A 14,777-nucleotide genomic window follows, 5' to 3' on the forward strand; every position below is an offset into this window, starting at 1 on the left:
TGCATTAGTTTAAATCTAACTTATAGTTTGCTGTGCAACTCAATTAACAGTCTGATTAATAGTTGTATTTTGAGTCATTAACACTTCCTCACTAAAAGAGTGCTCATACATTTCCTGAGATATCACCCTACCACCATTAGATGCCTCCAGCATGCATTACAAATACTCTAGTATTTCCAAAACCCTGTTGACAACTTGTGCCAAAGATTCAGTATGGTTTGAACGTCTTTTTAAGCAATATTAGCACAGAATTTGCAGTCAGTGGCAAAGCGATGGTGCGCACCATTGACCTCGAAGAAAGCTGTCCACAGATATCGAGCAATTCCTGTGGCCTGAATTTCAGCTCCCCCAACCTTTGTTTGAATCTGGCACCACATTAAATGAGTCAACAGTGTTGAGCAACAGTGACATCATGCAGGCTGAACAGCCAATCATATTGAAGAATTCTCATAGGCAGCAAACCGGGAAGTAAAATGCACAAATTCTAAATTACTTTTCATAAATTGTACAACCTGCGAAATCAAGATTGGGAAATGTTTTATTTGTTCCGGAATGTGGGTGTCGCTGGCAAGGATTAATGTATACACACAGGATTAATGTAGAAACTGCAATATCATAAACAAACTTCGAAAAAATATGTTGCCGCAGATTTTCTGGGGCCGATGACCACATATGCATCGGCTCCGTGGAGATCCACAGTGCAACGTGGGCGGAGCACAGAATGAGTGATCGGAACTTCTGGATTCCCGCATTTATCTGCCCCTCTGCTGAATCCTGAAGCTTCTGTCAGTTTCAGAGGGGCAATGCTAGAGAATGCTGACAGTTTCACCATCATTACCATGCAAAATCTGGGCCAATGTTTTCTCTGAAGGATTGATTCCACATTCCCGATCATTCAAATATATCTCATGAGCAATGGAGCAGTTTTTGTAGAAATGTCTGTTACAGCTTTTTCAAAATCAGACCATGCTAATGTCTTAATCAGAAAAATATATTTTCAGGAGAAAATGACACTACGGTGCCTGAGACAAGTAGTTTTGCTGAATATGCAAATGTCAATATAAAGGCAAAAGAAGATGGTAAGTAGATGAATCATATTAGGTGGCTCTCTCTGTGTAGGAATTGTTAACATAGAAATTGTCAGAATTTGTTGAGTTAAAATGTTGTTAAAATAGTTTATATTTTAATACTGCTCAGAATCTCTTTAGATTTACAATGATTTATTCTGAGATATTTTAACAGTCTTTAGCAAAATACATCTGTGTGATGTTGGTCCAATATAAAAGGCTTCAAGCACAATAAAGCAGTCTATTTATTCAGTCATTTTAGTCATTGACTATATCACAAATTTGCAATAGGAATGGCTGTTTAGAAATAATGGTCCGTAATTTGCAGTCAGCGATGAAGCAAAGGTGTTCGCGTTGGCCCAGAAGAAAGCTGCCACAGAGATCCCATGATCTAGTGGTGAGAAGTTTACTTTTTGATGATCAATTAATTGCAAAGCTCGGTCAGTGGAATTGCCAGTGAAGAGTTGCTGTGACATTAACAAGCTGTCTAAGCAGCCAATCACATTGAAGAATTCTCACCGACAACACACTAGGTAATGAGAAGTTGCTTTTAACCGGTCTATTAAAAAATGTTACAGAGAGCGAAATGAAAATTGGGACATTCACAAGGGGATAAGGTAGAAGCTGAAATATCAACAAAGTTAAACAAAAATTCAAGTTTTTAAAAAATTGTAATTTTTATCATAATGGAGACATTTGAGACTTGAGAATATATATATATATAGCAGTTAATACACTGTTAAAACTATTCCAACAAGGCTTAACATTTAATGGGGTATGTAACAGCGATAATACCGTGAAAAAGTCCAAGATTTTGTCAGTTTCACTGATTACACAGATTACACTGATTGCTGGCAATAGGCTGGAGGGGAATGGTGGGACACAGCGCAGCCAGTGTCAGGGCAGTGAATGACTGGCCACAACCTCAGGATTTCCACGTTTAGATGCGCATGTGCTACATCCTGAAGTTGCAAATAATTTCAAAGGGGTAGTAACAGTGAATGCTGCAAGTTCACCATCATTACCACCACAAATTCCGTGCTATAACGAATCATTAAAACAAAGTAAGCAAGTGCGGATGTCAGGATCACGCTTGACTTTGAGACGCCACATGATCCTATAGCTTCCCAACACTTCATATCCGTCTCACACATGAAGAATTAACATTTGAGTTCATCATCATAGGCAGTCCCGCGAAACGAGGATGATTTGCTTCCACATCGAAAAGGTATGAGTTCACAGGTGTTTCAATGAAGTATCTAATATTCTGGATCCCGAACTACATTTTGAAGGGGGGAAGATGCCTGTGCGTGGATTTTTTTAACGTGTGGTGGCCATTGCACTGCAGTCACCACATGGGCTTGACAGAGGTAGGTCTTGGTCCAGTGGTGAGGATTTACCAAGGCAACTGGAGACCAGCTCTGCTGCACGGACCTAGTGCGCATACATATTGCAGTGTGGGCTGGTCCGTTCTGTCCCTGAGCCCTCGCCTCTTCTGGGCCCCGAACTCTCGCTTCTCCTGGGCCCCGATCACATCCCTCTACAAACACTTGCCGCTCCTTCGCCCTGACCTCGCCGCTCATGCTGTACCTGCCCGCATTGCAATCAGCCATCGCCCGCCTGCAGCAGCACGAGTTGCTCCCTGAAATGGCATGCCACCGCATATTATAGACTGGAGGACTGTCAGTATTTGTGGAACCAGAACCCAGTGAGAGTCAGGAGAGGTAGGGTAAAGAGAATAAAATTGGAAAAGATAATATAATGAGCGATCTATATTTGTAATTCACATTGTTCAGTAAATCTGCCGCAACAGATGTACATTGCTGATTCTCCAATTTATGAGTCAACTTGACATTTCTGTTACTTCGGAGACAGAACGTTCTGGGTTCAAGCCCAACTTCAAACCTTGGGTGTGTACTCTAGACTGACACACAGGGGGAGTTCTGCATTTTTAAAAGTGCTTCTTTCACTTGAGGCCTGTTTAGGTGCATGTTAAAGATATCATTGTATCATTTGAAGGAGAGCAGGAAGTTGTACTGATAACATTCTTTGCTCAACCAAAATGAACACAAGGGATTAACTGGTCGTTATCTCATTATCTGCATTTCGGATCTTAACAACAATACTTATACTTACTTTGGAATATGTTCAGAAACTTTATAAATATATAGAGAGAGCGAGAGATTTTATATATATATAGATATATATAGAGGGATATATAGAGAGAGAGATATATAGAGATATATAGAGATATATATAGAGATATAGATATATATAGATATAGATATAGATTTAGAGATTTAGAGGTAGAGATTTATAGATTTAGATCTAGATATAGATATATATATAAATCATTATTTCCATCTTATTCTCTGCAGACACAGAAAGAGAAGATATTCATTACGGATCCATCTCTTTCCAGAAAAAAAACCCAGGTAATGAAACCTAATATTGCAATGTTTATCTTTATTTTCATTTTTCAATCCTTCAATGGCACAACTCTACCATTTTTGCATTTGCCATAAACATACAGCTTGTGCTCTCTGAGAGAAATTGTCAATAATGTTTAAGTAGAGAAAGTATTGTGCTGTAGGTCCATTCCTTGTAGGAACTACATTGAGACTGCAGAATCATAGAATCATACAATCTTACGGCACAGAAGGAGGCCATTCGGCCCATCGTGTCTGTGCCGGCAGATAAAATGCTATCCAGCCTAATCCCATTTTCTAGTTCTTGGTCCATAGCCTTGCTGGATATGGCACTTCAATTGTATATCCAAGTACTTTCTAAATGCAAAAAGGGTTTCTGTCTTTATCCCCCTTTCAGGCAGTGAGTTCCAGACCCCTACCACCCTCTGGGTGAAAATATTCTCCTCAACTCCCTGTAACTTGCTAACAATTACTTTAAATCTATGCCCCCTGGTTATTGACACCTCTGTTAAGGGAAATGGGCCCTTCCTATTCACTCTATCGAGGCCCCTAATTATTTTATATACTTCAGTGATGTCTCCCTTCAGCCTCCTCTGTTCTAGGAAAATAAACCAGCCTATTCGATCTTTACTCATCGCTAAAATTCTCCAGACCAATCAACACCTTCGTAAATCTCCTCTGTATCCTCTTTAGTGCAATAACTTATTTCCTGTAATGTGGTGACCAGAACTGTACGCAATATTCTAGCTGTGGACTAACTAATGTTTTATGCAGTTCAAGCCTAACCTCCCTGTTCTTATATTCTATGCCTTGGTTAATAAAGGATAGTACCCCGTATGCCTTCTTAACCACCTTATCTACCTGTTCTGCTACCTTCTGTGATCTGTGGACTTACACTCTAAGGTCCTTCTATTCCTCTACACTTCTTCTCATTATCTTATTATTTATTGTGTATTCCCTTGCCTTGTTAGCCCTCCCCAAATAGATGACCTCACACTTTTCCAGATTGGATTCCACGTTTCTGCCCACCTGACCAGTCCATTGCTATCATCCGACAGTTTACCTCACTATCAACCACACGGCCAATTTTTTATCATCTGCAAACTTCTTAATCATGACTCCTACAGTGAAGTCTAAATCATTGAAGTATACCACAAAAAGCAATGGAACTTACACTGAACCCTGTGTAACTGTAAGGGGAGCTTGGGGTGTGGGTTCGAATCCACACTCCCCTTGGGTTCTGCACATGCGATTTATGAGGGTGGGTGAGTAATGAGGCACCAGACACAGTGGGTAAGAGTACAAAATGGCTGATGTTGTTTATTTAGAATAGCAAACACAAAGATAGAGGGCATAGGAAGAGGTCATAAAATAGCAGTAATGGCAAAATCTCATTCAACAACCCAAAAAATCTCGCAACAGGGAAGGGGAAAACAAGAGATTAAAACATTCTACTCACACACAACCACACCTCCCACCCTTCCTACTAATTCCTATCCTAAATTGAGTCTGTGAGGGGCTTTGGGCTATATTCACAATCCTATCAACTCCGGGGTTCTGTACCACGTATTTCTGCTCAGGGTCCCTCTGTGGTGGGTTTTCTGTTGTTGTTCGGTTTTCCTCTTCGATGTTGTGTCGGTTTCTTCTATCTGCCTCTCGGTTATCGTCAGACTACAGCTGTGAATCCAGGTTATTGAACCAGGTGTCCAGGTCTGCACAGCTCTGCATGCCCCAGCCTGATGCTTCGGCTATTCTCACCCTGTCCAGTGTGTTCAGGGCTAACAGCAGCACCTGCTGCCACTTACTAACCAGGAGGTTAGATCGTGGGGTTTTAGTCTCAACCAAAATCAAAGTTTGCAAAACTCTCTCAGCTCCTCCCCCCAGCAGCCAGCAGCCCTTTCAAGAACTGACCCCAAACTGTTTTTCTCCACAACTCCTGCAAGTCTTTTCCTCTCCACACCTTTCCTCCCCTGTGAACTCTGCCCACAACTCTTCTTGGTCCACAACTTGTTTTTGGTCCACAATCCTTTTTTTTGGTGGTTCTGTGTCCTATATTTGTATTCAATTCTGGTCTTTACGCGCTCAAGCCCAGTGGGTGGTCCATTGTGTAAGTTTGGGCGGGGAGATAGCTTTGAATATTTAATCAGAAGATGTCACAGGTACACGCAGGTGTGAGGACCAGGATATAGATACGGGGTACATAGGTGCCTGAAAGTCTGTGGGTCCTTTGTTATAGTCCTGGGAGTCAGTAAGCCATTCCTGCAGTGATTCATAGTTTTGATTCAGAGCTACTGTCCATATTAATTAGGTAGATAATGGCCCACATTCATAGTTTGATTTGGGGGGGAAGTCATTTTCAAACTGGGCCGGGGAGTCCTTATTGGTTGAGGATTTCCCCACTTCAGGCCCGACTCGACCCCTGATTGGCCTGCCAGAATGCCAGACCCTCCATTGGCCAGTGCCTCTGTCTCGCTTGTGAGCCAGACTCCACAATGTCTGTATCCGCCCACACATTTTCCCAGCCTGCTTTTACTTGGCCAAAAATGTTCATCTACCCAACTGGAAACAGCTATCCCAGTCACAAAAACACCTATCAAGCATTACACTTTGCTTCTTGCCACTGAGCTAATGTTGGGCCCAGCTTGCTACTTTCCCTTGGATCCCATGGGCTTTTACTTTTCTGACCAGTCTGTCATGTGGGACCGTATCAAAAGCCTTACTAAAATCCATGTAGACTACATCAAATGCACTACCCTTACGACACTGCTTCTTACCTCCTCAAAAATTTCAATTGTTAGTGAGGCACAACCTTCACATAACAAATCCATGCTGACTGTCCTTGATTAATCGGTGTCTTTCTAATGATGATTAATACTGTCCCTCAGAAATGTTTCCAATAATTTTCCCACCACTAGGTTAGGCTGATTGGCCTGTAATTACTCAGTCTATCCGTTTCTCCCTTTTTAAACAATAGTACAACATTAGTAGTCTTCCAGTCCTCTCACACCACACCTTTAGCCAGAGAGGATTTGAGAATGATGTTCAGATCCTCCGCTATTTCCTCATATGCTTCTTTTAACAGCCAGGGATACATTTCATCCGGGCCTAGTTTCGAAGATGCTCAACCCCTTAATATTTCCTCTCTCAATATGTTTATCTCATCTAATATTTCACACTTCTCCTCTTAAACTGAGATTTCATTTAACTTCAACTCCACCTTCCCGCACTATCTCCATAGCCCTTAATTCCCTGAGTTCCCCAAAATTTATTGACCTCTGTCTTGAATATACTCAACGATTGAACATCCACAGCTCTCTGGGGGTAGAGAATTCCAAAGATTCACCACCCTTTGAGTGAATAAATTTCTCCTCATCTCAATCATAAATGGCCGACCATTTTTTCTGAGTCTGTGCCCCCGTGTTCTAGATTCCCCATCGAGGGGGAACATTTTCTCAGCATTAACCCTGTCAAACCCCCCTTAAGAATGTTATATGTTTCAATGAGATCACCTCTCATTCTTCTATAAACTCTCGGGAATATAGGCCTAGTCTACTTAATCTCTTCTCATAGGTCAATTCCCTCATCTCAGGAACCAGTCTAGTGAACCTTTGTTGCATGCTCTCTAAGATGTTTTTCCTTAGGTAAGGAGACCAGAACTGTACACAGTTCTTCAGGTGTGGCCTCACAAATGCCCTGTATATTTGTACTAAGACTTCTTTACTCATATACTCTAATCCCGTTGTAACAAAAGCTAACATACCATTTGTTCTGAGAAAGAAGGTTTTGGGTTTCAGCCTTGCTGCAATCTAGAGTCAGGGAGTGTTGTAGTGTTGGAGGCGTGTTGCCGAGAACAGTAACTAAATTATAAAAGTGTTTATTTTTATTTCACATGTCCTGAAGATGTGAAAGGCACTGTGAAAATTCTTCCCAAGTTGATATAAGTAAAACTGATTTTCCGATAAATGGCTAGAAAACACTGAGGGGGCGAAATTGCCCTTTGGCCCAATTGGGAGCAGTAATCTTCTGGGACCGGGTCTGTTATCGGCCCGGCCCAGAAGTCCTTGGAATTGGGAAGGTGCGCCCCTTAAAGGAAGTGGAACATCATCTCCGATGCTTCGCTTCCTTGGAGGGGCGCTCCCAGTGTGGGAGCTGAGTCCAGTGCTACGCTCAGGAGCCCAGCGGAACGCTAACTTGCTACAATGCCCCTCTCCTTCATTTAAAGGGGAGGGCCGCTGCGTGCTCTGCAGGCCCTTTAGTGGCCAACCACTGGACCCAAAACAGCATGCTGGCTGTTATATATGTGGACTTGTATTTACTCTGCACAGCCAAAAGAGGGCTCATCCCCTGGAGTCCCAAGGGATAGCATAATCCCTTGGGGGCACAGGTATTTAAGGAGGCTTCACAGGTTGGAGAGGCACTCTGGAGACCTGCAATAAAAGACTAAGGTCACACTTTACTTTGAGCTCACAGTGTTAAGTCTGATTCTTTCTCCATACAAAACAACTGGTGACGAGGTACAGATAGTGAACCCAAAGATGCAGAGAACAGTGGGCATCCTGGAGAAATTTTCGGAGGGAGATGTTTGGTAAACTTTTGTGGAGAAACTCGACCAATACTTCGTGGCCAATGAGCTAGATGGGGAAGAGAGCGCTGCCAAATGAAGGGCGATCCTCCTCGCATCTGTGGGGCACCAATGTATAGCCTCATGAAGAGTCTGCTCACTCCAGCGAAACTCACGGAGAAATCATACGACGATTTGTGCACACTGGTCCGAGAGCATTTGAACCCAAAGAAAAGTGTTCTAATGGCGAGGTATCGGTTCTACACCTACACCTGAAGGCCAGGAAGTGGAGAGTTATGTCGACGAGCTAAGACGCCTTGCAGGACATTGCGAATTTGAAGGACATTTGGAGACTTTTTCATATTTGGCATTGGCCACGAAACAATACTTCGCAAACTTTTGACTGTAGAGACCCCAACCTTGAGTAAGACCATAGCAATAGCCCAGGTGTTCATTGTCACCAGTGACAATACGAAGCAAATCTCTCAGCACACAAGTGCTGCTACAAGTACTGTGAACAAAGTGATGTTGTTTTCAAATCGTAACATACAGGGCAGGTCACACATACCTGCAGCTACACGTCCACAGATGTCTCAGAGTCCACCATCAAGGGTGATGAATGCAAGGCCATTAACACCTTGTTGGCGCTGCGGGGGTGATCATCGTTTCCATTCATGCCGATTCAAAGAGTACATTTGCAAGGGCTGTGGAACAATGGGACACCTCCAACGAGTGTGCAGGCAAGTTGCAAAGCCTGTTAGACCTGCAAACCACCATGTTGCAGAGGAGGACAGATCCACGGAGGATCTCGACGAACCAGAGCCTCACAGAGAGGAGGCAGAGGTACATGGGGTGCACACATTCACAACGAATTGTCCCCCGATAATGCTGAATGTTGAACTAAATGGACTCCCGGTGTCAATGGAGCTGGACAAGGGCGTGAGCCAGTCCATCATGGGCAAAAAGACTTTCGAAAGGTTGTGGTGCAACAAGGCCTCAAAGCCCGTCTTAACTCCAGTTCGCACGAAACTAAGAACTTACACGAAAGAACTGATTCCTGTCATCGGCAGCGCTACCGTAAAGGTCTCCTACGATGGAGCGGTGCACAAGCTACCACCCTGGGTGGTACTGGGCGATGGTCCCACGCTGCTCGGCAGGAGCTGGCTGGGAAAGATACGCTGTAACTGGTACAATGTCCGAGCGTTATCGCCCGCTGACGAAACTTCGTGTGCCCAGGTCTAAACAAATTTCCTTCGTTGTTCGAACCAGGCATCGGAAAATTCCAAGGAGCAAAAGTGCATATCCACCTAATTCCGGGGGCGCAACCCAGCCATCACAAGATGAGAGCAGTACCATACATGATGAGAGAAAGGGTAGAGATCGAGCTAGACTGGCTGCAAAGAGAGGGTATCATTTCACCGATCGAGTTCAATGAGTGGGCAAGTCCTATTGTCCCAGACCTCAAGCATCAGAATCTTTAATGATTACAGAGTAACTATCAATCGTTTCTCCCTGCAGGACCAATACCCACTACCAAAGGCCGATGACCTCTTTGCAATGCTGGCGGGAGGAAAGACGTTCATGAAGCTGGATCTGACTTCAGCCTACATGACGCAGAAACTGGAGGAATCAACGAAGGTCCTCACCTGCATCAACACACACAAAGGTCTTTTTGTTTATAACAGATGCCCATTTGGAATCCGATCAGCAGCGGCGATATTCCAGAGCAACATGGAAAGTTTACTGAAGTCGGTCCTGCACACCGTGGTCTTCCAGGATGACATCTTGGTCACAGGTCGGAACACAGTCGAGCACCTGCAGAACCTGGAGGAGATTCTTAGTCAACTCAACCATGTGGGGCTCAAGTTAAAATGCTCGAAGTGCATTTTCCTGGAACCTGAAGTGGAGTTCTTGGGAAGGAGGATTTCGGCGGAAGGCATCAGGCCCACCAACGCGAAGACGGAGGCAATTGAGAACGCACCGAGGCCACAGAACGTGACGGAGCTGCGGTCGTTTCTGGAACTCTTGAACTACTTTGGTAACTTCTTATCAGGTCTCAGCATGCTGCTAGAACCTCTACATGTCTTACTACGAAAAGGGGGTGAATGGGTTTGGGGCAAAAGCCAAGAAAATGCCTTTGTAAAATCGAGAAAATTGTTAAACAAATTGCTTGTGTTGTATGATCCATGTAAGCGTTTGGTACTAGCATGTGCTGCGTCGTCATATGGCGTTGGGTGTGTATTGCAACAAGCTAATGATTTCAGGAAACTGCAACCGGTTGCTTATGCATCCAGGGGTCTGTCTAAGGCTGAGTGAGCCTACAGGATGATTGAAAAAGAAGTGTTAGCGTGTGTCTACGGGGTAAAGAAAATGCATCAATACCTGTTTGGGCTAAAATTCGAATTGGAAACTGGCCATAAGCCACTTATATCCCTGTTTTCCGAGAGTAAAGGGATAAATACCAACACATCGGCCCGCATCCAGAGATGGGCGCTCACGTTGTCCGCATACAACTAGGCCATCCGTCACAGGCCAGGCACAGAAAACTGCGCTGATGCTCTCAGTAGGCTGCCATTGCCCACCACAGGTGTGGAAATGGCACAGCCCGCAAATCTAGCCATGGTTGTGGAAGCATTTGAGAGTGAGCAATCACCCGTCACTGCCCGGCAGATCAAACCCTGGACAACCCAGGACCCCTTATTATCTCTAGTCAAAAGCTGTGTACTTCATGGGAGCTGGTCCAGTGTCCCAGTGGAAATGCAGGAAGTGATAAAGCTGTTCCAGCAGCGCAAAGATGAAATGTCTATATAGGCAGACTGCCTTCTGTGGGGCAATCAAGTAGTGGTCCCCAAGAAGGGCAGAGACACTTTCATCAATGACCTCCACAGTACCCACCCAGGCATCATAATGATGAAAGCAATAGCCAGATCCCACGTGTGGTGGCCCGGTATCGATGCGGACTTAGAGTCCTGCTTTTAGCAGATGTAATACATGCTCGCAGTTAAGCAATGTACCCAGGGAGACGCCACTCAGTTTGTGGTCTTGGCCCTCCAAACCGTGGTCTAGGGTACACGTCGATTATGCAGGCCCGTTCTTAGGTAAAGCGTTCCTTGTGGTTGTAGACGCGTACTCCAAGCAGATTGAATGTGAGATAATGTCGGCTAACACGTCCGCTGCCACTATTGAAAGCCTGCGAGCCATGTTTGCCACTCACAGCTTACCCGATGTCCTGGTGAGTGACAACGGGCCATGTTTTACCAGTGCTGAGTTCAAAGAATTCATGACCTAAAACGGTATCAAACATGTCACATCTGCCCCATTTAAACCAGCATCCAATGGTCAGGCAGAGAGAACAGTGCAAACCATCAAGCAAGGCTTGAAGAAGGTAACTGAAGGCTCACTGCCCAAGTCCTGCTTAGCTACCGCATGAGACCACACTCACTGGAATCCCACCTGCTGAACTGCTCATGAAAAGAGCACTTAAGACAAAGCTCTCATTAGTTCACCCTGATCTACATGAACAGGTCGCGAGCAGGCGGCTTCAACAAAGTGCATACCATGATAGCGCAAATGTGTCACGCGAGATTGAAATCAATGATCCTATATTTGTATTAAATTATGGACAAAGTCCCAAGTGGCTTCCCGGCACTGTCGTGGCCAAAGAGGGGAGCAGGGTGTTTCAGGTCAAACTGTCAAATGGACTCATTTACCGGAAACACTTGGACCAAATCAAACTCAGATTCACGGACTATCCTGCAAAACCCATCTTGGACCCTATCTTTTTTGATTCCCCAACATATACTCCAGTGGCGACCGGCACCACGGTTGACCACGAAGCAGAACCCATCATCCACAGCAGCCCTGCAGGGCCCAATACACCAGGCAGCCCAGCAAGGCCAGCTGCACAGCAGCCCAGCGAGGGCCCAATAAATGATTCAACAACACCAGCTTTCACACCGAGACGATCAATCAGGGCAAGAAGGGCCCCAGATCGACTCACATTGTAAATAGTTATACTATTGACTTTGGGAAGGGGGGCAGTGTTTTTATTTATGTGGACTTGTATTTACTCTGTACAGCCACCAGAGGGCTCATCCCCTGGAGTCCCAACGGATCGTATAATCCCTTGGGAGCACAGGTATTTAAGGACGCTTCACAGGTTGGAGAGGCACTCTGGAGACCTGCAATAAAAGACTAAGGTCACACTTTACTTTGAACTCACAGTATTCAGTCTGACTCTTTCTCCATACACAACACTGGCCTGCATGATGGCTTTAAGGGATGACCCGGTGGCGGATGTCCACCAGCTTCACGACCCGCGAAGCTTGCATTGACATCCGCCCATACCAGCCTCACGACCTGCAGGGCAATTTCCCCCGCGGGGCACAAAGGTATCAGCGCACACAACAATGACATCATTGCTGCGCATGCGCCAGCCAGGGGCGCCAATCGTGGGGCGTGGCGATACCGGGACAGCGCAACTGAACCCTCCGGGGCAATTTCCCAGGAGGCGCTTTCACTCCCCTTGCCTGGGCGATAAATCCATTGCACCCATTAACGCCCACTGGAGGCATTAATGGTGGTACAAAAAGGGCAATTTCAGCCCCTTATTCCTTGTGACTTAATGAAGGGAGATGATTTATGACATGGGACCTCCATCCCTTTTATGCTTCAATGGAGATAAAACTGGAGAAGCAGTTCCTTCTTCCTCCAGCCTCACTCTCTGTGGTTTTATATGAAGAGCACCCACTTCCAACAGCACCTGAACGAGCTAGCAGTGGGTCATGTAATCTCCCAACCATCACAGAAGGAGCTTTGTTCATTAATGGTCATCCCTGTGGCTCACTTTGTAAATGCAGGGCTCAGTGTGGATACAGAAGACAACTGGGTTCACTGTCAATCAATGTCTTGCTGATCATTGGCTGTACCAGTGAAATGCAGTAAGTTAAGGACATTTGTAAGCCAATTGTCAGTTTTTTTTGTCAGTCCAATCCATCAATGTTATCCTTTAATTGTGATGTTTGCAATTGTCACAGGGTCCAGACATGGTACGCAGTGCAATAAGCAATCTTCAGATACGGTAAGTATATTGATTCCTATAGGTGAATTAACACAACCTATTATATTAATGTCTGCAACAAATTTGTAAAGTTATTTTCTAATGTCAAAAGATGCAATAATGGATCACATTATTTTAAATGGTTAATATCTCTCTTGCAGAACCTGGCTCCTTCAAAGGAAGATGATTCTTCTGTCATCTATGCAAAAATAGCACAAGCAAAGTAGAAATGATCTGCACAGGACAGAGGAAGAGCTTAGAGTTCAATATGTCGAAACAAAGAAACATAGAAATTAGATGCAGGAGCAGGCCATTCGGCCCTTCGAGCCTGCACCGCCATTCAATGAGACCATGGCTGATCATTCAATCTCAGTATCCCTTTCCTGCTTTCTTTCCATACCCCTTGATCCCTTTGGTAGTAAGGGCCACATCTAACTCCCTTTTGAATATATCTAACGAACTGGCCTCAACAACTTTCTGTGGTAGAGAATTCCACATGTTAACCACTCTCTGAGTGAAGAAGTTTCTCCTCATCTTTGTCCTAAATGGCTTACCCCTTATTCTTAGACTGTGACCTCTGGTTCTGGAACTCCCCAGCAACGGGAACATTCTTCCTACCTCTAACCTGTCCAATCCCGTCAGAATTTTATATGTTTCCATGAGATCCCCTCTCATTCTTCTAAGCTCCAGTGGATACAAGCTCAGTTGACCCAGTCTCTCCTCATATGTCAATCCTGCCATCGCTGGAATCAGTCTGGTGAACCTTCGCTGTACTCCCTCAATAGCAAGAACATCCTTCCTCAGATTAGGAGACCAAAACTGAACACAATATTCTAGGTGTGGCCTCACCAAGGCCCTGTACAACTGCAGTAAGACCTCCCTGCTCCTATACTCAAATCCTCTAGCTATGAAGGCCAACATGCCATTTGCCTTCTTCACCGCCTGCTGAACCTGCAGGCCAACTTTCAATGATTGATGTACCATGACACCCAGGTCTCGTTGCACCTCCCCTTTTCTGAATCTGTCATCATTCAGATAATATTCTGTCTTCCTGTTTTAACCACCAAAGTGGATAACCTCACATTTATCCACATTATACTGCATCTGCCATGCATTTGCCCACTCACCTAAGCTGTCCAAGTCATCCTGCAGCCTCTTAGCATCCTCCTCACAGCTCACACCACCACCCAGCTTAGTGTCATCTGTGAACTTGGAGATATTATACTCAATTCCTTCATCTAAATCATTGATGTATATTGTATATAGCTGAGGTCCCAGCACTGAACCCTGCGGCACCCCACTGGTCACCGTCTGCCATTCTGAAAAGGACCCGTTTATTCCGACTCTCTGCTTCCTGTCTGCCAATCAGTTTTCTATCCATGTCAATACATTACCCCCCAATACCATGTGCTTTAACTTTGCACACTAATCTCTTGTGTGGGACCTTGTCAAAAGCCATTTGAAAGTCCTAATACACCATATCCACTGGTTCTCCCTTGTCCACTCTAGTAGTTACATCCTCAAAAAATTCTAGAAGACTTGTCAAGCATGATTTTCCTTTCATAAATCCATTCTGACTTGGTCCAATCCTGTCATTGCTTTCCAAATGCGCTGTTATTTGATCTTTAATAATTGATTCCAACATTTCCCCACCACCAATG

The 14,777-nt window shown here is 44.6% G+C and overlaps 1 protein-coding gene across 1 annotated transcript in view; it reads left to right on the forward strand.

Annotated features, from left to right (window-relative positions):
* Positions 1 to 14,290, forward strand: part of LOC139262434 (obscurin-like) — a 145,838-nt gene extending 131,548 nt beyond the window's left edge. Inside the window, exons 12-15 of the mRNA XM_070877624.1 lie at positions 1,002 to 1,079; positions 3,446 to 3,502; positions 13,094 to 13,137; positions 13,278 to 14,290. Coding sequence (XP_070733725.1) covers positions 1,002 to 1,079; positions 3,446 to 3,502; positions 13,094 to 13,137; positions 13,278 to 13,343 — 245 coding nt within the window. The 3' untranslated portion in view covers positions 13,344 to 14,290. The remainder of the gene's footprint in view (positions 1 to 1,001; positions 1,080 to 3,445; positions 3,503 to 13,093; positions 13,138 to 13,277) is intronic.
* The last annotated feature ends 487 nt before the right edge of the window (positions 14,291 to 14,777 follow it).

The sequence above is a fragment of the Pristiophorus japonicus genome, chromosome 4 (genome assembly GCF_044704955.1).
Source record: "Pristiophorus japonicus isolate sPriJap1 chromosome 4, sPriJap1.hap1, whole genome shotgun sequence".
NCBI classification, from domain to species: Eukaryota; Metazoa; Chordata; class Chondrichthyes; family Pristiophoridae; genus Pristiophorus; species Pristiophorus japonicus.